Below are 18372 nucleotides of genomic sequence, written 5' to 3' on the forward strand. Positions count from 1 at the left end.
TAGGGCTTGTAGCCGCCACGGCGCCAAAGGGCATGAATCCGCAATATTGCGCAAAACGTCTGCTTAGAATAAATGCGGTCGCGGTCGCGGTCGTGTTCCTATTACTATTGGGTGGCACGGTGGTCTTGGGAAGTACTGGAAGGAAGGCATGGCAGTAATGGAGCTTGCGGCACCGGAAGACGCGAGGGAGGCAAACTCAAAAAAATTCGACTGAAGCAGCATGATGTTGAAGACTGTTTGTGCACAGATGTCAATATCGGTATTAGAGGGGTAAATTTTGGAAAGGCGGCGATATTCTTTTGGAGGCAGTTGCAACCGGAAGCGAGTACAGAGCGCGATTGAGGTTATAACATAACGTATAGAGGAAATGTACAAAGTTTCTAACAGCCATGTGAAACAGGGACAGTGTCGTCGTACAGATCCAAGAGGGCAATTCAACAATTACTATTGCTCTGCAACTGCAAGCGAGGCTTGCAGCCCGTACTTAAGAGTCTGCAATTTTAACCAGCTGAACCAGCCTAGGAGCACAAGGAAAGTCATATCGCAGTAAGTGCGCAAAGCAGGGCGGAAGGTACAGCACAGCGGAGATTTAACAATGATTATTGGTGGTCATCATTATTATACTCCCTAACGTTTTTCAATGAATTACGCTGCCATCGCCACAAGACTCTATTATACTTGCCTAACCACTTTACGAGATTACAAAACCGTTGTCCAACGTGTTTGAAGGGGTTTAAATGGCCGTTCAAACACTGGTGCAAGCACTGTAACGCACGTACGTTGATTAGGTATAGTCCTTTGCAGCCGTTCTCGCGCGAGTCATTACCGTTAACCCAATAAGTTAGTGACACACACGTCCAAAGAGTGCGATTGAGCTGATGCCTACAAAGGTGACCATGCCCACAAGGGCACAGGTATGATTGGGAGCGTAACATTTTTTTCCACTAATTGCGCCATAGCGTCTGATTGCAACTCACAGTTCACACTATTCCTTGCTATTCCGATGGCTGAAAGGCGTTGACCGACTGAGTCGCGCAATATACCTACCTTTAGAAAAGTCACCTTTTACAAATTTGCGAACTGCTTTGTAGGACCCTGCCTCGCGACCAGCTCGTTATCCGACCCATTTTGCTTTCTTAGCAAATTCTGACAAATAGCCCCTCGCCGCAGTCCGCCGCAGCCATGTTTACGAGTAAGCCGCCCAATCCGTCCACGCAAAACGCGACTGCCTGCCTGCCAGGTTATTCGGGCACGCAAGACGTTGCTCACGCCCCAAACGGCTCTTGTGGGTGCAGTGGTAGGCGGAGCCGTGATGGGTGGCGCCATCATGAGGTGAGAGACCTGGTAGGGGCCCCATCCGTCAAGGGAGCGGGAGGCGGCGGGTTCCTGTACTTCGTGGCTAAAGTCACCCTTATAAGTCATAGGCCACTGCCGGCCAAGTCCGCGAAATTCCCCGCGGAATTCCCCTGCGCAACCTTTTGAAACATCGAAGTTCTACCAAGCTTCGGCACGACTGTAAGGTCAACAAATAACAATGCGCAAGATGAGAAGAAATGATGTCGCGATGAGATGGTCACTCCAGTAATTTCTATCCAAGTTACAAGAAGTTAGATTTATAAGGTTGCCAGAGCTTCCAGCATGTGTGTTGCCCTGCGTTCCTAAGACATCCCTTGGTGGCAGCTGCGTTCAGCGTTTGAGGAAATAGCGCGCACGTCGAGGTACCTACAGGTGCCGCGCAGACACGAAGCCGCTGCAGCGGCACCTCTAGGCCTCAGAATACGTCGGGATGCACACCATTCCTGCGTGCAGTTGGGTCAGCTGGCCCGTATACTTAGCTGGGTGGAATCCCGCTGCCAATTTTCAGCGCGGATCACAAGGAATGTTGTGCCTTTGAATTATTTAGGATCGTCTAGGTTGTAAGAATCCCCACAACAAGTATATACACTGTAATTACCCGCGACCTGTAAAGAGCGGCTATTTATTACAGCCAGGTTTCCCTTACTGCGTATTATGGTTTAAGGGATCGATTATGGGAAGGAGCTCCAAGCCTCTCCAACACGACTGCTGCCTAACCAGACTGCACCGCACCGTGATTCTAAATGTGTGTGCGGGAGGCTTTAGATATAGGCCGCCGCTTGGCCATGGCGATTGCGGACCAAGTCCCTGCCGGTGATTGCCGGGCTATCGGATCCAAGAAGATTCCCATTCTTGAAACATTTGGATGGGCCGAACGGCGGTCGCATGTCGGACTAAACGGCTTAAACAGTGAAGAAGGAAAACATCGATCAAATCCCTTTTTTTTATGAAAAAGCATAATCGCGCAAATTTGTGGTTTTCCGCGGGGCGAGGAGCGGCGCACAGGGAGAGTCCATCCAGCACTTGATTAACGCATTCTGGCAGTCTGAACTAGTAATTATACTGTGATGGCGCAGCGAAAGCGTATGGCGTTTCAGCGCGATGCGATGGTGGCGTTTCGTTGGGCTTTTTTTTTGCTTGAATGCCCTTAAAAACCTCCCATCACTGAAGCCTAGAAATCCCCGCCTCTGGTCCCCTCCCCCCTCCCCCGCCTCATGACGCCGCGGATGCGCCAGTCTACCCTGGGAGGATGAGGTGGTGTACGGCATGGATCGAGATACGACACTTTTGGAGCATTTGCAACCCATTTCGAACGAAAAATATTTACGAAGCACCGTTTACTTCGACTCGCATGGTGTCCGGTACGGAGCGCTACTCGACACATGCAATTTTGACATCAGCAGCCACCGCATGAAAATTTAGTTCTCACTTTCCGTGCGCTACCACGGGGTGTCGGGGGGATGAGGGAGGATGGAAAAGCTCCTAGGGGCGCAGATTACAGCAATTTGGACCCATGCCACCCTCTGGTTGCTGAATGTATCGGCAAATACAGTGCTTCTGCTTCTGCTCTTCCTAGAATTCATGATCATGATACTGCTGCTGCTGCTGCTGCTGCTGCTGTCTTGCAATGCAATTGCGCTTGATGCTATTGGTGGTGCCCCGCATGTCATGCCCGTATAGTGCTGCGAATGCTGCTGCTACTGCTGCTAATCCTGTAGGTGTGAGGCATGGTTTTACGAGCCAAGCGCCCAAACGCGTCGCAACATGGACCTTGGAAGGTACGGCACTTGTACGAAAGGGTGGTTCATACACCTCAATGTATGCCGTACACCATATTGGTGCACGTGTTTTAGCGCCTGCCGCCCTTTCCCTCCACTCCTCTCACCTTCCCACCGACTCACCCATCCTTGCTCCGCAGTTTTTACTTGACGTTCGGCAGTTACACATCTCAAGTACCTAGGTACACTCTCTCGCATCCGCTACGTCACAAATCTCTCTCCCTCCTCACACCATTCCTTCTGCATTCCCGAGTGTTTGTCTTCTCCCACCCTCTTCCCCCACCCTTTCGCACCCTCTCTCCCACCCACTCCTACTCTCTCATAACACACCCCTCCCTCCCCTCCCTCTCACCCCAACCCTTCCCCCCCTCGGCCTTCCTGCGTTCAGCGCCCCCCCGGTAGTGGTCATGGCTCACGGCTTGGGGAGCCAGAAGGACATGGGACTGCACCCTTACGCGGAGCAGTTCGCCGCGTCAGGCCTGGCAGTGCTGGTGTTCGACTATCGCAGCTTTGGGGGAAGTGACGGCTGGCCCCGTCACGAGGTCAAGTGAGCGGGGGGGCGGGGGCGGGGGCGGGGGCGGCCGAGGAGGAAAGGGGGTTAGGGGGGGCGTGTGGCCGGGGGATGGGGGGGGGAAAGGGGGCGGCTGCATCCAAACCAGCAACCCAAATTGAGGTGCTGCTGCAACGTAATCGCCCCTTGGCTTGTGTTCCCCTAACGCCCTGATCGCACGTGTACGGCGAACTGTTTTGTCGTACAGTTGGCGGAAACACTTGGAGGATTGGGAGGCGGCTGTGGAGTGGGTTCGTGCGGGGGGCCTGGGCACGAACCGCGTAGATGCGTCGAGACTTGCGCTGTGGGGTGTGTCGTACAGCGGCGGGCACGTGTTATGTACGGCAGCGTCGCTGGGCCCGGATCGCGTCAAGGTGGTTGTGGCCAACGAACCATACCTGCAGGCCCAGCGAGCGGTGGCCAAGCTGGTACAGGTGAGTTCGTTAGCAGGTTCGTTAGTTGGTTCGTTAGCTAGTTAGTTGGTTAGGTTGCCTTCACAGGTGAAAGGGGGCATACAAAGGAGTGGACTTCAATGCGGTTAAGTTAGTTGACGTCGTCGTACTGGGTTATGTAGGGTTTTGTTAAAATGCTGCTAGTATAGTACGTGGGCTGCTGCTGTGAATGCGGTTGCTGACTGCTTTCGCGTCCTCCCCCTTTGCAACTGCCGCTACTGCTGTTCTGCTGCTGCTACTGTTGCTGCTCCTACCGCGGCTACAGGAACGTGGTGTGCTGCCGTTAGCTCGGGCGTTGGCGGCTGCCGTGAACGACAAGGTTGGTTAGTTGGTTGCCGTGAAGGAGGGTTTGAAGAAAGCGGGGATTAAAAAGGGGGTTGGTACTTCCGGAAGGGAAATCCGCGAGCTGGGGAGGGAGGGAGGTGGAAGAATAAAAGCTCCAATCCGTTATAATTCAAGTATCAATACATACTTACATACGCACGCACATCATTTCGTTGGGTTTTAGGAACGATACCAGCTGGGGAGGGGAGTAGGGGCCCCGTACTGGGGGGGGGGGAGCGGTGGTGATGCGAATATGTAATAGCAGCCCCCTCCGGGTGGCAGTGTCGGCAAACGGACTCCATATGGCCCTAATCGGACACTTATCCTACGCTGCCATGCTGCGTGTATTTTGTAAGCATGTATGTGTTTATGTAAGTACAAAACCCTCCTTCCATTCACCATGTCGTACATGTACGGCGCATGTACGGCCCATGTATGGCAAACTCAGAACTGATGTTGGTTGTCGTACATTTAGGTTCGTGGGTTACTGGGCCTGCCACCGGCTTATATCAAGCTGATCGGCGGGCAGGGGGAGTTGGCGTTACTGCAGTTGAGCGAAGAGGAGATGGCTCAGGTGCAACGGCCGGCTCCTGTACGGCAGGGCGGCTGGAGGAACCTGGCGACTGCGCGAATGGTGCGTGTGTATGTATGTTTGTATGTATTCATATATACGTGCGCTATATTTCTTCCGAGTGGAAAGAAAAATGCTCTCCTTCCCTCCCTCTCGACTCACGATTCAAAAATCGTCTCGAGTTTTGACTTCCCTTCTTCGTATCGCCTCCCCCTTCTTATGACCCGTTGGTGGTTGGTCGTAGTGGTGGTCGTGGGCATTGTCATGCGTCCGTACCCTCCAGACTTACTGTCGTACATACACGTGTATGGCAATTCATGCATGTAACATCTTTTATTCATGACAAAAGATTCTCAAAACGGACATTATATTTTTATTTTAGCGATGCTCCGAGCGTTATTGACCAAAGTTGGTCTGTACTTTGTTCTATTACCAGTATAGACGTGTTTTGCTATATAAGGGCCCCCTCTCCCCCCTCCTCCCCCGCTCCACTCTTCCCCCTACCCGTCGATCCCACCTCGGGCGCCGTTGTCCCTTGACACATCACCATGACATTCTGATATATGCACCGCTATATCGGTATGTCGCTCTGGCGTTGACGTGACCTGCCGTACATCTACCGTGTACTACCGTACCGGATGGCAGTTACTGGGCGCAGCTGCATACAGGTATGAGAGTTATGTTTGCTTGTTTGTGGGTGGGGAGGGGACGGATTGAGCGACCGCCGTCCTCTGCTGCAAGGGACGTGTGCAAAGACAGCCTCTCCTCCTCGGCCAAAGAGGGGTTGCGAGGGGTTGCGGGTTTTCCCCGACTCCCTGCTCCTCCTGCCGCCGCACCCCTTCCAGAAGCCGCCCATGGAGACCTTCCCTCCCTTCTCCCCCCCCCGCATTTTCCCCCCGATTTACCCCCAATATACTTGTCGTACAACCCAAACCCGCAGCCCCATAACGGTTGTGGATCAGATCTGTGTGCCTGTACTGGTGGTTGCTGGAACTAAGGACGACATTTGCCCCGTGAGCCTGGCGCGGGATGCAGTGACGAGGATAGGCCCGCAGGTACGTTCACGGCATGTACGGCAGCAGCAGGGAACTAGGAAAATGGGGCCGTACAATGGCACAGTACGTACGACAGTTACGGAATGTGTGGGGAGCTGTATTTGCGGCGTATGCGTTGTCAAATCGGAGCGGGAATGGGAAGCAGATGTGTTTTTTGGAAACACCATCCACACCTGTCCTCTCTGCAATACATGGTGTGGTTGATAGAGCTGCAGGTAGAAGTGACGTCATTGCAATCTTGCAGGGTACTTCCTAATTGCAAGCCGAGTTAATTTTATTACAGAATACTTTTGTAGTAGGAGATAAAAACACTGAAGAATGGGTTTCAAACAGCATATAGTTGTTAAGCTGCTATCTGGAGAATATGCATGTGGATGGGACTGCGGTGCAGAGGACGCAAGTGGATGTCTTGATGGTTTTCCAAGCATCACAGACAATACAATTATATTTACAGACACGCATCCCGGCTTAGGGTTTTTGGGTGCATTCTGACCTTCGGACCAACCTACGACTAAGTTGCGCCAGCAGCCTCGCCCCCATTTCCCGGCCAAGCTCCACATGGGGGAGGGAGATGGTAGCATTAGATAGCTAATAGCCATTTCATGACCACCCAGATAATTATATATGTACAGACATACAAGTCGCGGCACGCCAAACACAACGCACATAGATACATACATACATCCGTCCATCCATACACACGCAAACACAAACAAACTCACTCCCCCCCCCGACTCCTCAGGCTCGCCTCATTGAGCGGCCTCACGCGCACATCGAGCTGCACCGTCACGGGGCAGAACCCGAGTACATCAGGCCTGTGATCGAGTTTCTGCAGGTGTGTATGTATGTATGTATATGTATCTACGTGTGTACGTCGTGTGCAAAGGTGTGTGCGCCTCTGTGTGTGTATATGTGTGTGTAAGGTTACAAGTATCTCACCAGGCCTGACGACACTGGCCGCAGAGGGGCTGTTGTCCAGGCCCACCCGAAAGACCGCCTAAGCTCTCTCCCTAAGCGGACGGGGGCCTCTGTCTCCTCCCCCCCCCTTCCTAAGCAGCAGAGAGAGCCGCAGATCCGCCAGCTCCGCTCTCTTCCCCCCCGGGGACCCCAACCAGCTGCCTAACCCAGCAAAAGTCGAGCGCGCGCCTCTTAGGCAGCGGCAGGTAGAAGGTGATGATATAATAAGCACTGGCATGACCATGACAGCAGAGAAGAGAGAGAGAGCTTGTTATGAGTGCCTGGCCACTTCACATCCTAAGTATCACAGGAATTATGAAATGACAAATAATGCAGAACAAGGAAATTGGCTGCTGGGTTGCGTTTAGCTGCTGCTGCGGATAAGTAAAAAATCTCATCATATTAGGCAAGGTGTGCGGCGATGGCCGTTTGGAAATCCCAAACAAGCCTTGATCACAAACGAACCAGCTGGTCACTGGATTGGAGGATATTATATTGAGGAGGATCCCATGTGCATGGCAAAGAGGTGTGGGTGTATATGTAAATATGTATATATGTATGTTGAGGATGCAAAAAATTGAACACCTTCTGGAGCTGTTTAACAGGCCCATACGAGCCTTGCTTTGTGGGCCCATGCCGGTGGCTGTCTGAGGAAGGTATCATAAAAAACGCATAAGAAAGACTGTCGAATGAACTGAACCACACAGCCTGCTGGTATTCAATAGTCCAATCTTGCCCGTCCATCGGCACGACGCCTGTTGCTGGAGTTAAGCATGCATCCAGCAGGAATATATATCCTCAGGCTTTATTTGCATATTGTGCCAAGAAATGTGAAGGCTTATTTCCTGGATTAGATAATATGATGTAGATTTTCTCATAGATACGTTACACACGATGACGATTGTCTCCACAACTTTTTAATTCGTTCACAGGAGCATCTTGGCGGTGTCGTCGTGGATGCCGCTCCTGCCGGTCCGCTTGCGCGCATGACGTCCGAGAGCCAATTTGGGTAGAGGTCTTTCAGATGCTCAGTAGTAGCGTCTCGTACCACCTACGTATGATGAGCCTCGCATTTTGGCGGGATAGCACATCTTCGCTGTTGAGCGTCAGTCACGTTGGGGTTAATAGGTTGATATGAGGATCCACATTTTAACATTTTGTTTAATTTGAATGATGGTTTAAGGTTTAGGCGTGTTTTTTTCGTGCCGTCATCAAGAAACTTCCGAGTCGGAGGATGACTCAGACAGAGAAGGAAGTTCCCAGCTGAGCGAAAAGTCATGTGGGCATCAAGTTGCAGGGCTTGATTTATGAGATGATACGATACAGTCTGAATTTATATCAGGAACGGACGCTTGCAAGGGGAAGACTGTTTCCTTTAGTTTTGTGATCATTTAGTCAAAACGACGCTTCACAGCATATCTTCCGCCTCAAGCGCTTCATCGGTGACGAACACCCGAATACAGCGCACGTAATACTTTGGTTTACGTAGTTGCCCTAGATGATCATTTAAGATCAGGGGTACTTGGGGAACTTTTCCTGTTGCGAGACTGTTGTCTGTTGCGGCGTAACTGTCGAGTGTGAGCTTCCTTGTGCCGCCGGCTAGCGCAAAGGAGGCAACTAAATTGCGATTTCGTATGAACCCATAGTTGAACAGGATTTTGATATACAGAAACATCGCTCGGGGTAGCAAGTAACGACGGCAGCTCGTACTCGCGTCACAACTCTGGGAGGGCCGTCCTTTTGCCATCGCAGCCTCTGCATAAAAGGGCTTAATATGGACATTTCGCAGTAATGTAAAGCGTCCGCTGTACAGGTTTTGAGAGCGTTCTTCTTTGTGCGAAGAGACGTCTTAAGAGCTTCTGAGGACACTGGGGAGGAATGCCGCTAAGGACATGGTGCAGTTGCTTTTCTTTTGTCATCAATGGAAAGAGTGTGGAGTCGGCACACCGCGCTGAGGAGACGGCTTCACAGCTCGATGACGTTTATCCCATTCAGCAGACTGGTCCTTTAATCAGACAATGCAACGGAGCTCTTGCACCAGGCTTTATAAATGCATCGCCTGTGATGTTGGCTGAGGTTGGCTCCCGCGATCCTCGCGGTTCGTCATCATTTTCGGAAGTCAACCAATTAATTGCAGAATCTTCCCCACAGCCCCCAACTTTCTGTAATAGCGAAAGCACAGCGGTTTGTTCAACTCCGCAGCCCCTTGTATCTTCAGGGTTGGCAAGTGTTGCAGTCTCACGCAGCACTGTACCGGGATTCACATTACCAGCCTCGGCAAGCGGCCCTGCTTCGTTGAAGGAGCATAAACCAGCAACGCGCCGGTTAAAGGACAACTGCTGTAACATCGGTCTCAGGGAAACAGGCGTTGATGTCCGCGCCCTGTCGCACTGTACCGGTACCGATGCGGAGCCATGGTACGTAGTTATTCCCGCACATCCTGTATAGGCCTCGACAGTTGAAACTCTTGTCTAGGTAATTGGATTATCATTAAATTGCTTACTGTTAGAAAACAATTTTGATTCAAGAGTTGCCTTCGGAGCGAATTCTCATATGCTCGGCAGTGTCCGCCTCCTTTTCCTAAAATGGAAATGAACAAACTGCCTGCTTACTCCCTTTCCCTCCATATCCCCTTCCGTCCTCAATCACTGTCTTCATCCTAAACAGCCGACACTTTCTCTCCGCCTCCGTCACCGCCTCCGGCTCCGCTTCCCACGCCTCCACGGCACCACCAGAAATCAACACCGATGCAGCCGTTGAATGTTCTCAGTCTCGTACTTCCAGGCGCCTGCTGCGGCCCCCGCCGCTATTGTCGCTGCAGCTGCCGCCTCCGCAGCCCCAGCCGGTCCAACGCCCCGTAGCGGCGCTGGCAATGCTGGCAGCCCACAACCGCGACGACCATGTAATCACTGGAAGCGGCAACGGCCGCAACGGCGGCGCTACCGTTGTCGGCAATTTTACGCGAGTTATGGAACTTACACGCAGTTTGTCTCGCAGAGGCCCGCTGCTGGTCCGCAAGGTCATGCGCGGCAATGGCGGCGGCAGCGGTGACGGCGGTGGCGGCGTCAGGGAGCAGCGCGTAGAGGAGGCGGTGGTGGCGCCGCCGCCGCCGCCAGCACCGCCCACGACTTCCATCTTCACAACAAATGCTGCGCTCGCAGGCGGCGGCTGTGGCGGTGACGGCGGCGCGCGTAGCGTCGCCGTATCACCGGCGGATGCCGTGACGGAGGCGGGATGTGGAGGCGCGGAGGCCGACGCTTTTCCGCCGCAACAAGATGGAGTCCGCGGCGAGGCGGCGGCGGCAGCGGCGGCGGCGGCGGCGGTGAATGGCGCTGCCGCCGCCGACCTGGTCCTTGCTGCCGGTGCCGCCGGTGCCGCCGGTGCGGGCGGGTGTCGGGATGGTGCGGCCCCGCTGATTCCTGCGTACCGCAGCGCACCCATCGCCTCTATGTACAACAATCGTTCAAAACTGCCGTACATGGCGTCGCGCCACATGTCCCAGGTGCGCTATCACGTGGATGGATTGCTGCAGAGCTTCAGGAGCTTGTTCTGAATCCAAACGAGAATCCTCAAATCGCTTCACCATGCCGCCTAAAGGAAATGAAGAAAGCAAAACAAGAAAGAAAACTGCCAAACTTGGGTGAGAAAGAAAGCTCTTCACCGAAAGTGTGATTTTTGTCACGTTGAGCCCTTGTTGCATCGTTGTACCATCATAGTGGATAATTATTACGATATCTATTTATTTATAAATACCTAACATCATCCACAATTTCCAATTGTTCATGAACTGTATAAAACTTCTAAACCGGACACATGCTCTTATGAACAAATCTTAGCTGAATCACGCACAGGTCATAACGACCAGGGGTCACCTCGGGTTGTATGGCCTCGCACAAATTATTCCCACTCCCTTGGGGTTTCCAAAACGTCGTAATAACCGTGCATGCCGTACAGCAGCCGGATATACCAAAATTATCTGTGCTTATTGCCTTCTACGGACGAAGCCAACTCAACGAAATATTGCGAAACAAATATGGTACGTCATAATGTAGGCGCATGTCATACGGCACTGTACCGTGCCGTACACGATGTACTGCCTTCTCTTGCTACCCTGCAACTGATTGGTCGTTTCTGCAACCGCTCGCTCGTTTCTGCTCCCGTACCCAGTAACCCCAATAGCCCCGAAACCACATCGCTCCCTTTCATTTACATCGCGCCTAGGTGGCCTTTCTGCACATGCTGAACATTGATGATGGCGACGGCGGCGGCGGCACCGGCGGCGTGTGCGACGAGCGCGACAGCAGCAGTCCCGGTGGCGGCAGCGGTGGCGGCGGCGGCGGCAGCGACAGCACGCCGCCGCTAGTGCCCATGCCCATGCAACCACATCCTCATCGTTATGAACCCGAGCACCAGCCCTTACCGCACGCGCACCCGCACTTGTGGACGCAACTAGATCTCGCCGCGCTTTCCCGGGAGATCACCGGGCTGCGGTGGATCGGTCAAGGGGGGGGAGGGGCGGTGTTTCAGGTGGGTGATGGGTGGGTGGGTGGGTGGGGTTGGGGCCGTGCGTCTGCGTGTCTGTGTATGATATAGCGGGAATGGGTGTGGGTATGTGGATGTGTGTGAGCGTGTGGTTGGTCAGAGGCACACCCCCAGCTCCCAATCCAACCCACTGGCCGCAACCCCGGCACACCTCATTCAAGTTTTATTCCTTTTTTACTCGAACCGACCCTGTACGGAGGGGTACGACGTCCTTTCCGTACCTTTCTCCGTATCGCCTCTGCTTGCTTATCGTTCGCACTCGGCTTCCCCGCCCCCCCTCCGCACCTTTCTCACCCCTCCCAGGCCGTGTGGCAGGGGGCGCAAGTGGCGGTGAAGTTCCTCTTAAAGGACTCAGAGAAATCGGAGGAGCGGGATGCGGTCAACGCAATCCTGCCGGGGGCAGGCGGAGGAGGAGTTGGAGTTGGCGGCGGCGGCGGCGGCATTGACGGCATTGACGGCATTGACTTTTTAGAGTTGGAGGGAGTCGTGAGCAGTGTGGTGAGTGTCGGTTTGGGTTTTAGGGTTTTAGGATTCGCGTACGTTAGTATGTTTGTATGTTGTTACAGGGTGGTTAGTGTTTGGGGGTTTTGGTCGATGGGGGGCTTCGGTCGATGATGAAAAGATGAACACAACAATCAGCTGACGGAAAGGAGCTGAATGGGAATGTACTTTGTACAAAGTAGAGGAGGAGAAAGGGCGGTCTGCAAAGATGGACGCCAGGAGAAACCTTAACGTAGCTGCATGTGTACGACAGGTTCGGTAAAAGCGTCAATCTGTACGACAAGGTCGGCACGAGCATTATGTGTACGAGAAGGTTGTTAGAGATAGAGCATAATGTGTACGATAGGCCGTTGTGCATGGTTTCTTTCCTTTTCTCGCCTGGCGGATGCCATATCCGTTGTGTTAAATAAGCAGCTATGCCCCTCCCGACCAATCCTTTGGCGATCCAGAATTGCCCACCACCGCGCCCGCCTTCTTCCGGCAGGTGAATCACCCCAATGTCGTACACACCTTTGCGTTTCATTTCGCTCGCCTCACTGAGGCGGTCTTTGCGGCGGATCCCGACAACGACGTCGACAGGCTCGACAGCATGATGGATGAGCAGGGAAATCGGGTACGGCAAGGTCTGCCGATGTACGGCTCTGTACCTCGTACCGTCGTTCCTTAGGGAGCGGCTATTCGGGGGGGGGGTCATTCGGGATGCGACTTCGTGGGTTGTACTCGGGGGTTTGGGGTGTGATCCTGTTAAACGTTTTGGACGGGTTTAGGGTTTTAAAGGGTTTTAGGGTTTTTAAAAGTGCTTTCTAAAAACATCGTCTCAGGATATTATTGGGCGGTTTTCATGGCTCGGCGTCCCTCTTCCCTCTTAACGCGTAGGACTTGTTCGAGTCCTTGCTCGACACTGCCAATCTGTACGGCGATGGCGGCGGCAACATCAATGCAGCGTACGGCAACTTGTCTGGCAGCGGCGGCGGCAGGCGCCGCGCCAACCCAGGCGCCGCCGGCAACCCTGCCATTGCTGCCCCCTCCACACACGGCACTGCGGACGGGGTTACTCCGGGACCTGGTGCCCGTGGGCTCTCGCGCTTCAGTAGCACAGTGCAGGACGCGGGCGCCGCCGCCGCCGCCGCCGCCACCAGGTCTACTGCTACGGTAGCTACAACCCGCTGCGGCGCCAATGACGACAGCGGTGGTGCTGGCAGCGATAAGAAGGCCGGGGACGCCGGGTTGGCGGCGCCGCTAGCTGCTCAGGGGATGGCTGTACGGCAGGGCGGCGGCTGGGATGGCTCCGCCGCCGCCGCCGCCGCTGGAACCGCTGCTGGTGGGGGGGATGCCGCTAAGGATGAATGTAGCAGCGGCGGTGGCAGAGGTGGCGGAGGCGGCGGCGGGTACGGCAGCGGTGACGGCAGCCCTGCCGGTGGTGAGGGGCGCCGCCAGGCCACATCGGACGCGGCACGGCTCCGTACGCAGGCTACCGTACGGAATGCTGTACATGCGCAGATTCTGCAACAGCAGCAACAGCGGCAGATGGTGGTTCTGGAGTCCACGTTCCATTCTGACGAGGTACGGGATTAGGCATGTACGGCGGGCATGTACGGCATTGCATGGTGAAACGAAAACCGGACCATATCGGCATTGGAGAAAAAAGACGGGTAGCGGAACGAAAGCAAAACAGGAAGGGAAGGGAAGGGAAGGTGTTGCCGCGGCGGTGTCATCGAACTCCCCGCAACCCGTTTAGTTAGTTTTGCACATCGAGAAAGTTCTCTTCCCCGGAAGGATCGCTTTCCGGCCCGGAGGTCTCTTAAGTTCAAAAGGTATGCCGTACTCGCCGTACAAACAGGGTTTTGGCGACCCGGAGCTGGGCAGCAACCGAGGCTGGACTGTACGGCAGGCGCTACAACACCTGAAGGCCCGGCCGGGCATGCATATGACGTACATCATCATGGTTGGTCTAGGGGGGGGTTGGGGGGGTTGGGGGGGGGGGTAAGAAGGGAAGAATGGAGCTGGCCAGCTCACCACTTGTGCAACCCGCACCCAGCAGTACGGCAGGTGGCTAACCCCCCCCCAAGGGAGGCACCACCACATTCGGAACTAAAAATGGAAGGGGGGGTTGGGCGCAGCTGCTCCGGATTGCCATCATCACCACCACCATCATCACCACTATCACCGTCAGCACCAGCACCAGCACCAGCACCACCAGCAGAAGGTGGACGAGGTGCAGGAGCAGGAGGAGGATCAGGCAGGACTGTAGGACAGAGAGAGAGAGAGAACAGATGTGACAGATGGTCTGAGGACGATAAAGAGCACGGAAGGCGGGTGGTGGTGGTGGTGGTCGGGGAGACTATGTGAGACCGAGGTGATCATCGAGGTCACAACGAAGATAGGGAATGTACGGCGCTCCCGGATGGCGGGAGGGGCAACAGGCACCAATGAAATAAATCTCAGCACATTTGTTTCGCTGTACTGGTAAGTAATGGCCCACCTGTACGACATGTGCCATGTTGTCGTATATACTGTCTGCCGTACAGGAGTACTGTGATCGTGGGTCTCTGCTTTCGGCCATCCGCCGCGGCATCTTTCGGATGGAAGATCAGTACGGCAGTCACCATGCCGGTCATGCGGCGGATGGCGGTGCCGTACAAGCACCCGCGTCATCGTCAGCCGGGTCGTACTTCAATGCGGCGCCATCGCAAGGGGGAGCAGCGGCCGGGAGGTTTTCACGCCGTATCGTTCTGCGAGCCATACTTCGTACGGCACGCGACATCGCGCAGGTGGGCTCGACGAGAGGGGCACCCCTGCTGGGTGCTGGGTGCGGAGTGTCGTTACGTGTATGTATGTAAGTACGTATGTACGTGTGTATGCACCGGAACATGGTCGTACATTTACCCAATTTTCCGCCGAATAATCTTCCTCTTCCTTCCCCCCTTCCCCCCTTCCCCCCTTCCCCCCTTCCCCCGCCCCCCCACCCCACCCCCCTTCCGCCTCAGGGCATGTGCCACCTGCACTCCAACGGCATCATTCACGGAGATCTCAAACCGGGAAATGTGCTGCTCAGGGGATGCAGGTCCGACAGGAGGGGTTTTGTGGCCATGGTGGCGGATTTCGGACTGAGCAAGGTACGGCAGGGTACGACATTGCCTTACGTGCCGTACAATAACATCCAGCCCTTGCCTAGGAGCATTTACTTGTTTGTATTATTGATGTCCATGTATATATTAAATTGGGAGGTGTGTCTATGTCACAGTCCCGAATCCCGAAAAATCCCTTCTACATGTACGGCAACAGGTAACACGCGGCGACAAACCGTTGGAGCTTAACCACTGGTCAACGGTGACGGTTATGGCGCCGGAAGCTATCATGGGCCGCTGGCTCAAAGCCTCAGGTACGAGCGTGTACGATAAGGAGCAACGGAAGGAGAGCCGAGTGGGCGCAAGGCCAAGGGGAGAGAGGGCGGGTTCGGGATTGGAGCCAAAGCCTTCCCGAACACGATATTGACACATTTATTGTAAATCTCCATTTGTGACATTATCTTGTTGGTAAGTACGACTGTGTTGTCTTGACATGTCTACTGTCGTCCTTTCACGCCGCCGTACAAACCCCCTTCCAATCCCCTTGGCCCCCCCTCCCTGTCTTGCTGTCGCCGCCAGACGTCTTCTCGTTCGGTGTACTGCTCTGGCAGCTCGTCACCAGCGAACCCCTGCCGTACGGCAAGCTGACCGTACCGCAGATCCTAATGGGCGTTCTGCAGGGAACGGTACGTGTTATGGGTGGTGCGTTTTGAAATCGTACACCAAACGCTCTTCCCCTTCCCCGTCCCCTTTATAAGAAACCCCAAACCCTCAAAAACCCCACATCAACCCCAAAATCCTAATCCGTACACTCCTTGCAAAACCCCCCTAGCCCCCACGCCCTCCCAGTGCCGGTACCACCGGTCTGGGGGGGGGATGTTACGGCCTTTTTTGAATTCCCAAACTAAAACCTGCCTTATCTTCCCCCATACATACATACATCCCCTTCCCCTCCTATTTTCCCTCCCCAGCTGAAACCCGAGTGGCCCTCCTCCGCCCACCCCGCCCTTGTACGACTTGGGCGGGCATGTCTGGCCACGAGCCCGGAGAAGAGACCCAGCTTTGAGGCGATTGTCAAGGTACGCCAGGGCATACAGTCGTACAACCGTATGATATCGTACACATCGCCACTTCCGTGCGGTGAAATGAGGACATTCATTTCAGGAATCTGGGATCTGGAATCTGGAATCTGCCTGGATGACTGAGATCCAGGATCCAATATTCCATTTCCTGGAGATCTTGTGATGCGCATAAATGGGCACGCGTGGCAGACGGGAAGTCCACACAACGGCTTTTTTGAAACTGTACGACATCATCAAGTTTGACTGACAGTTGTTTTGTCGTGGTTGGTTCGGTACACCCAACTGATTCGACGCACAGCATTTTTAGCTTCTCGTCAATTTGGCTCCGCCGTCCGCCGTACTACTGCGGCAGTAGGTACTTCCAATGGTAAACACATGAAGCTCCACTGCCATACTCCGGACTGTGTCGTACAGGTCCTAACCAAGATTGAGAAGCACATGCGGAACGAGCTACGGGTGCAGCGAGCAGCAGCTGTACGGCAGAATGGTGCAGTCCCGGCCGCCGCCGCTGTTGCCGCTGGCTTCATTGGCGGCTCCCTTGCCGCCGCCCCCGCCGCCGCAACAACTTCAGCCGCGGTGCCCAAGCAAGGTGGTGCCTTCGCCGCAACCATCGTTGCGCCGCCGCTGCCGCCGCTGCCGCCCTTGCCGCCGCTGCCGCCATTGTCGCCGCAGCCGTTGCCGCCGTCACCCTCACACTTGGCCGCCGCCCCCGCCGCCGCCGCTATTTCTGTTCCCGGACCCCATCTGTGAATGATCCTCCTCCCCCCCGCACCCGCATTGTGAGGTAAGATATAACCTCGTGGGGTTACAGGCCATGGGTTTTACCGAGTTTTGCATCGGTTTTGGCTGAGGGTTTTAAGGTGTTAGGGTTTTAAATGGGTTTCGCAGGCCCCAGCTTTGAGGCACTTCGTTTGGGCTACACTGCCTTCGGCTCTCGGGGTCCTTTCGCCCGGGGCCGTTAGTTCAGTTGCCTTTTACGGCCGTTGTGGTTCTTTCCTGACGGTTGACAGTTATTTAGTTGCCTCGAGAGAGTGGTCCTCGTGCAGGTCTGTTGCTCTCCTGGCTGGCTGAGGTAGTGGTGGAGGTAGTGGTGGAGGTAGTGGCGAGGGGGGATTGAGAAAACAAACGGTATACTTCCCCGTGGACTTCTTTTTGCTTCTTTCCGAAGTATGATAGCATCATTGCGGTTGAAGTTCGTTTTGGAAAACCATTCCGGACCGACCCGAGTGATGGACTTTGGCTTTGGCGGCTTGTCTGTCTGTCCGTCTGTCTGTCCGTCCATATTTGCATGCTGTACGGCATCACTGTGTGTCCAGGATGCCAAGATAAGGGGAGGGGCGGTCACACCAGGCGATCCGCGTACGCGTGTGTGTGTTTGCAAGTGTATCACGTGCGCGCGTGCGTGTATGTGTGTGTGTGTGTGTGTTGTTTCGTTGGTGTTGTGTGTGCTGTTAGCTTATATATATTTACTGATGCGCCTTCTCTGCTCGATCGGGATTGGCTGTGCATGCGCGCACATGTATGTATGCATGTATATATGTATGTACAGGTGCGCACCACGTGCACATGTGCGTATGTGCGGTTTGCCTGATGCGTGTGTGTGTGTGTGTTGCCGTACAACGTGCCGGACGGAGGCTTACCGGGCACATGTCAGCGGAGAAGGCAAATCCCCTCCCGCACTCCTCCCATTTGTCCCTGGCTGATCAAAAGGAGATGGTGTCGTACATTTGTACAGTCCATGCTTACATGGAAATGCAATTAGTGTAGGTGCACGCGGGTGTGTGTGATCTTTCCGTGCATTCGCAACAGTGACATTTAATATATTATAAATCAACAGATGATTAGATAAACGTAAGTCATTATGTCGAGTCCCAGGATCGATCCCGGTATGCAAGGGGTAATAAAATTTGATCGTTGGATGGCGGAGGTGTGTACTTCCATGCCGATGAATGGTGATGGATGCGCTTTTTGAGACAAATTAGATTTGGATAAATTTAACGCCACCATTGATCCGGCAGACTCCTATTGATGCTGGCGTTGGGTATTGAACTGGGGTTCAACATTGATTTTGCAGAAGTCGCGGGATACCTCGAGTGATGGGAAGGGTGAGGGTGCCTCGAAACGCAACTAGAGCAG

General features: G+C 54.3%; 1 protein-coding gene across 1 annotated transcript; it reads left to right on the top strand.

Annotated features, from left to right (window-relative positions):
• Positions 1-878: 878 nt before the first annotated feature.
• Positions 879-18109, top strand: VOLCADRAFT_106551 (uncharacterized protein; the record flags this gene model as incomplete). The annotated part of the gene is made up of 23 exons (XM_002954779.1): positions 879-914; positions 1241-1332; positions 2592-2717; positions 3075-3134; positions 3275-3316; positions 3523-3681; positions 3893-4118; positions 4936-5094; positions 5877-6086; positions 6829-6903; positions 9865-10545; positions 11451-11570; positions 11889-12083; positions 12571-12699; positions 12963-13649; positions 14260-14301; positions 14615-14857; positions 15074-15202; positions 15372-15468; positions 15734-15840; positions 16126-16233; positions 16651-16692; positions 17947-18109. The coding sequence occupies 23 exons, from the start codon at positions 879-881 to the stop codon at positions 18001-18003; spliced, it is 3822 nt and encodes a 1273-aa protein (XP_002954825.1). The 3' UTR covers positions 18004-18109.
• Positions 18110-18372: the final 263 nt, after the last annotated feature.

Source organism: Volvox carteri, assembly GCF_000143455.1.
Source record: "Volvox carteri f. nagariensis unplaced genomic scaffold VOLCAscaffold_46, whole genome shotgun sequence".
Classification (NCBI taxonomy): domain Eukaryota; kingdom Viridiplantae; phylum Chlorophyta; class Chlorophyceae; order Chlamydomonadales; family Volvocaceae; genus Volvox; species Volvox carteri.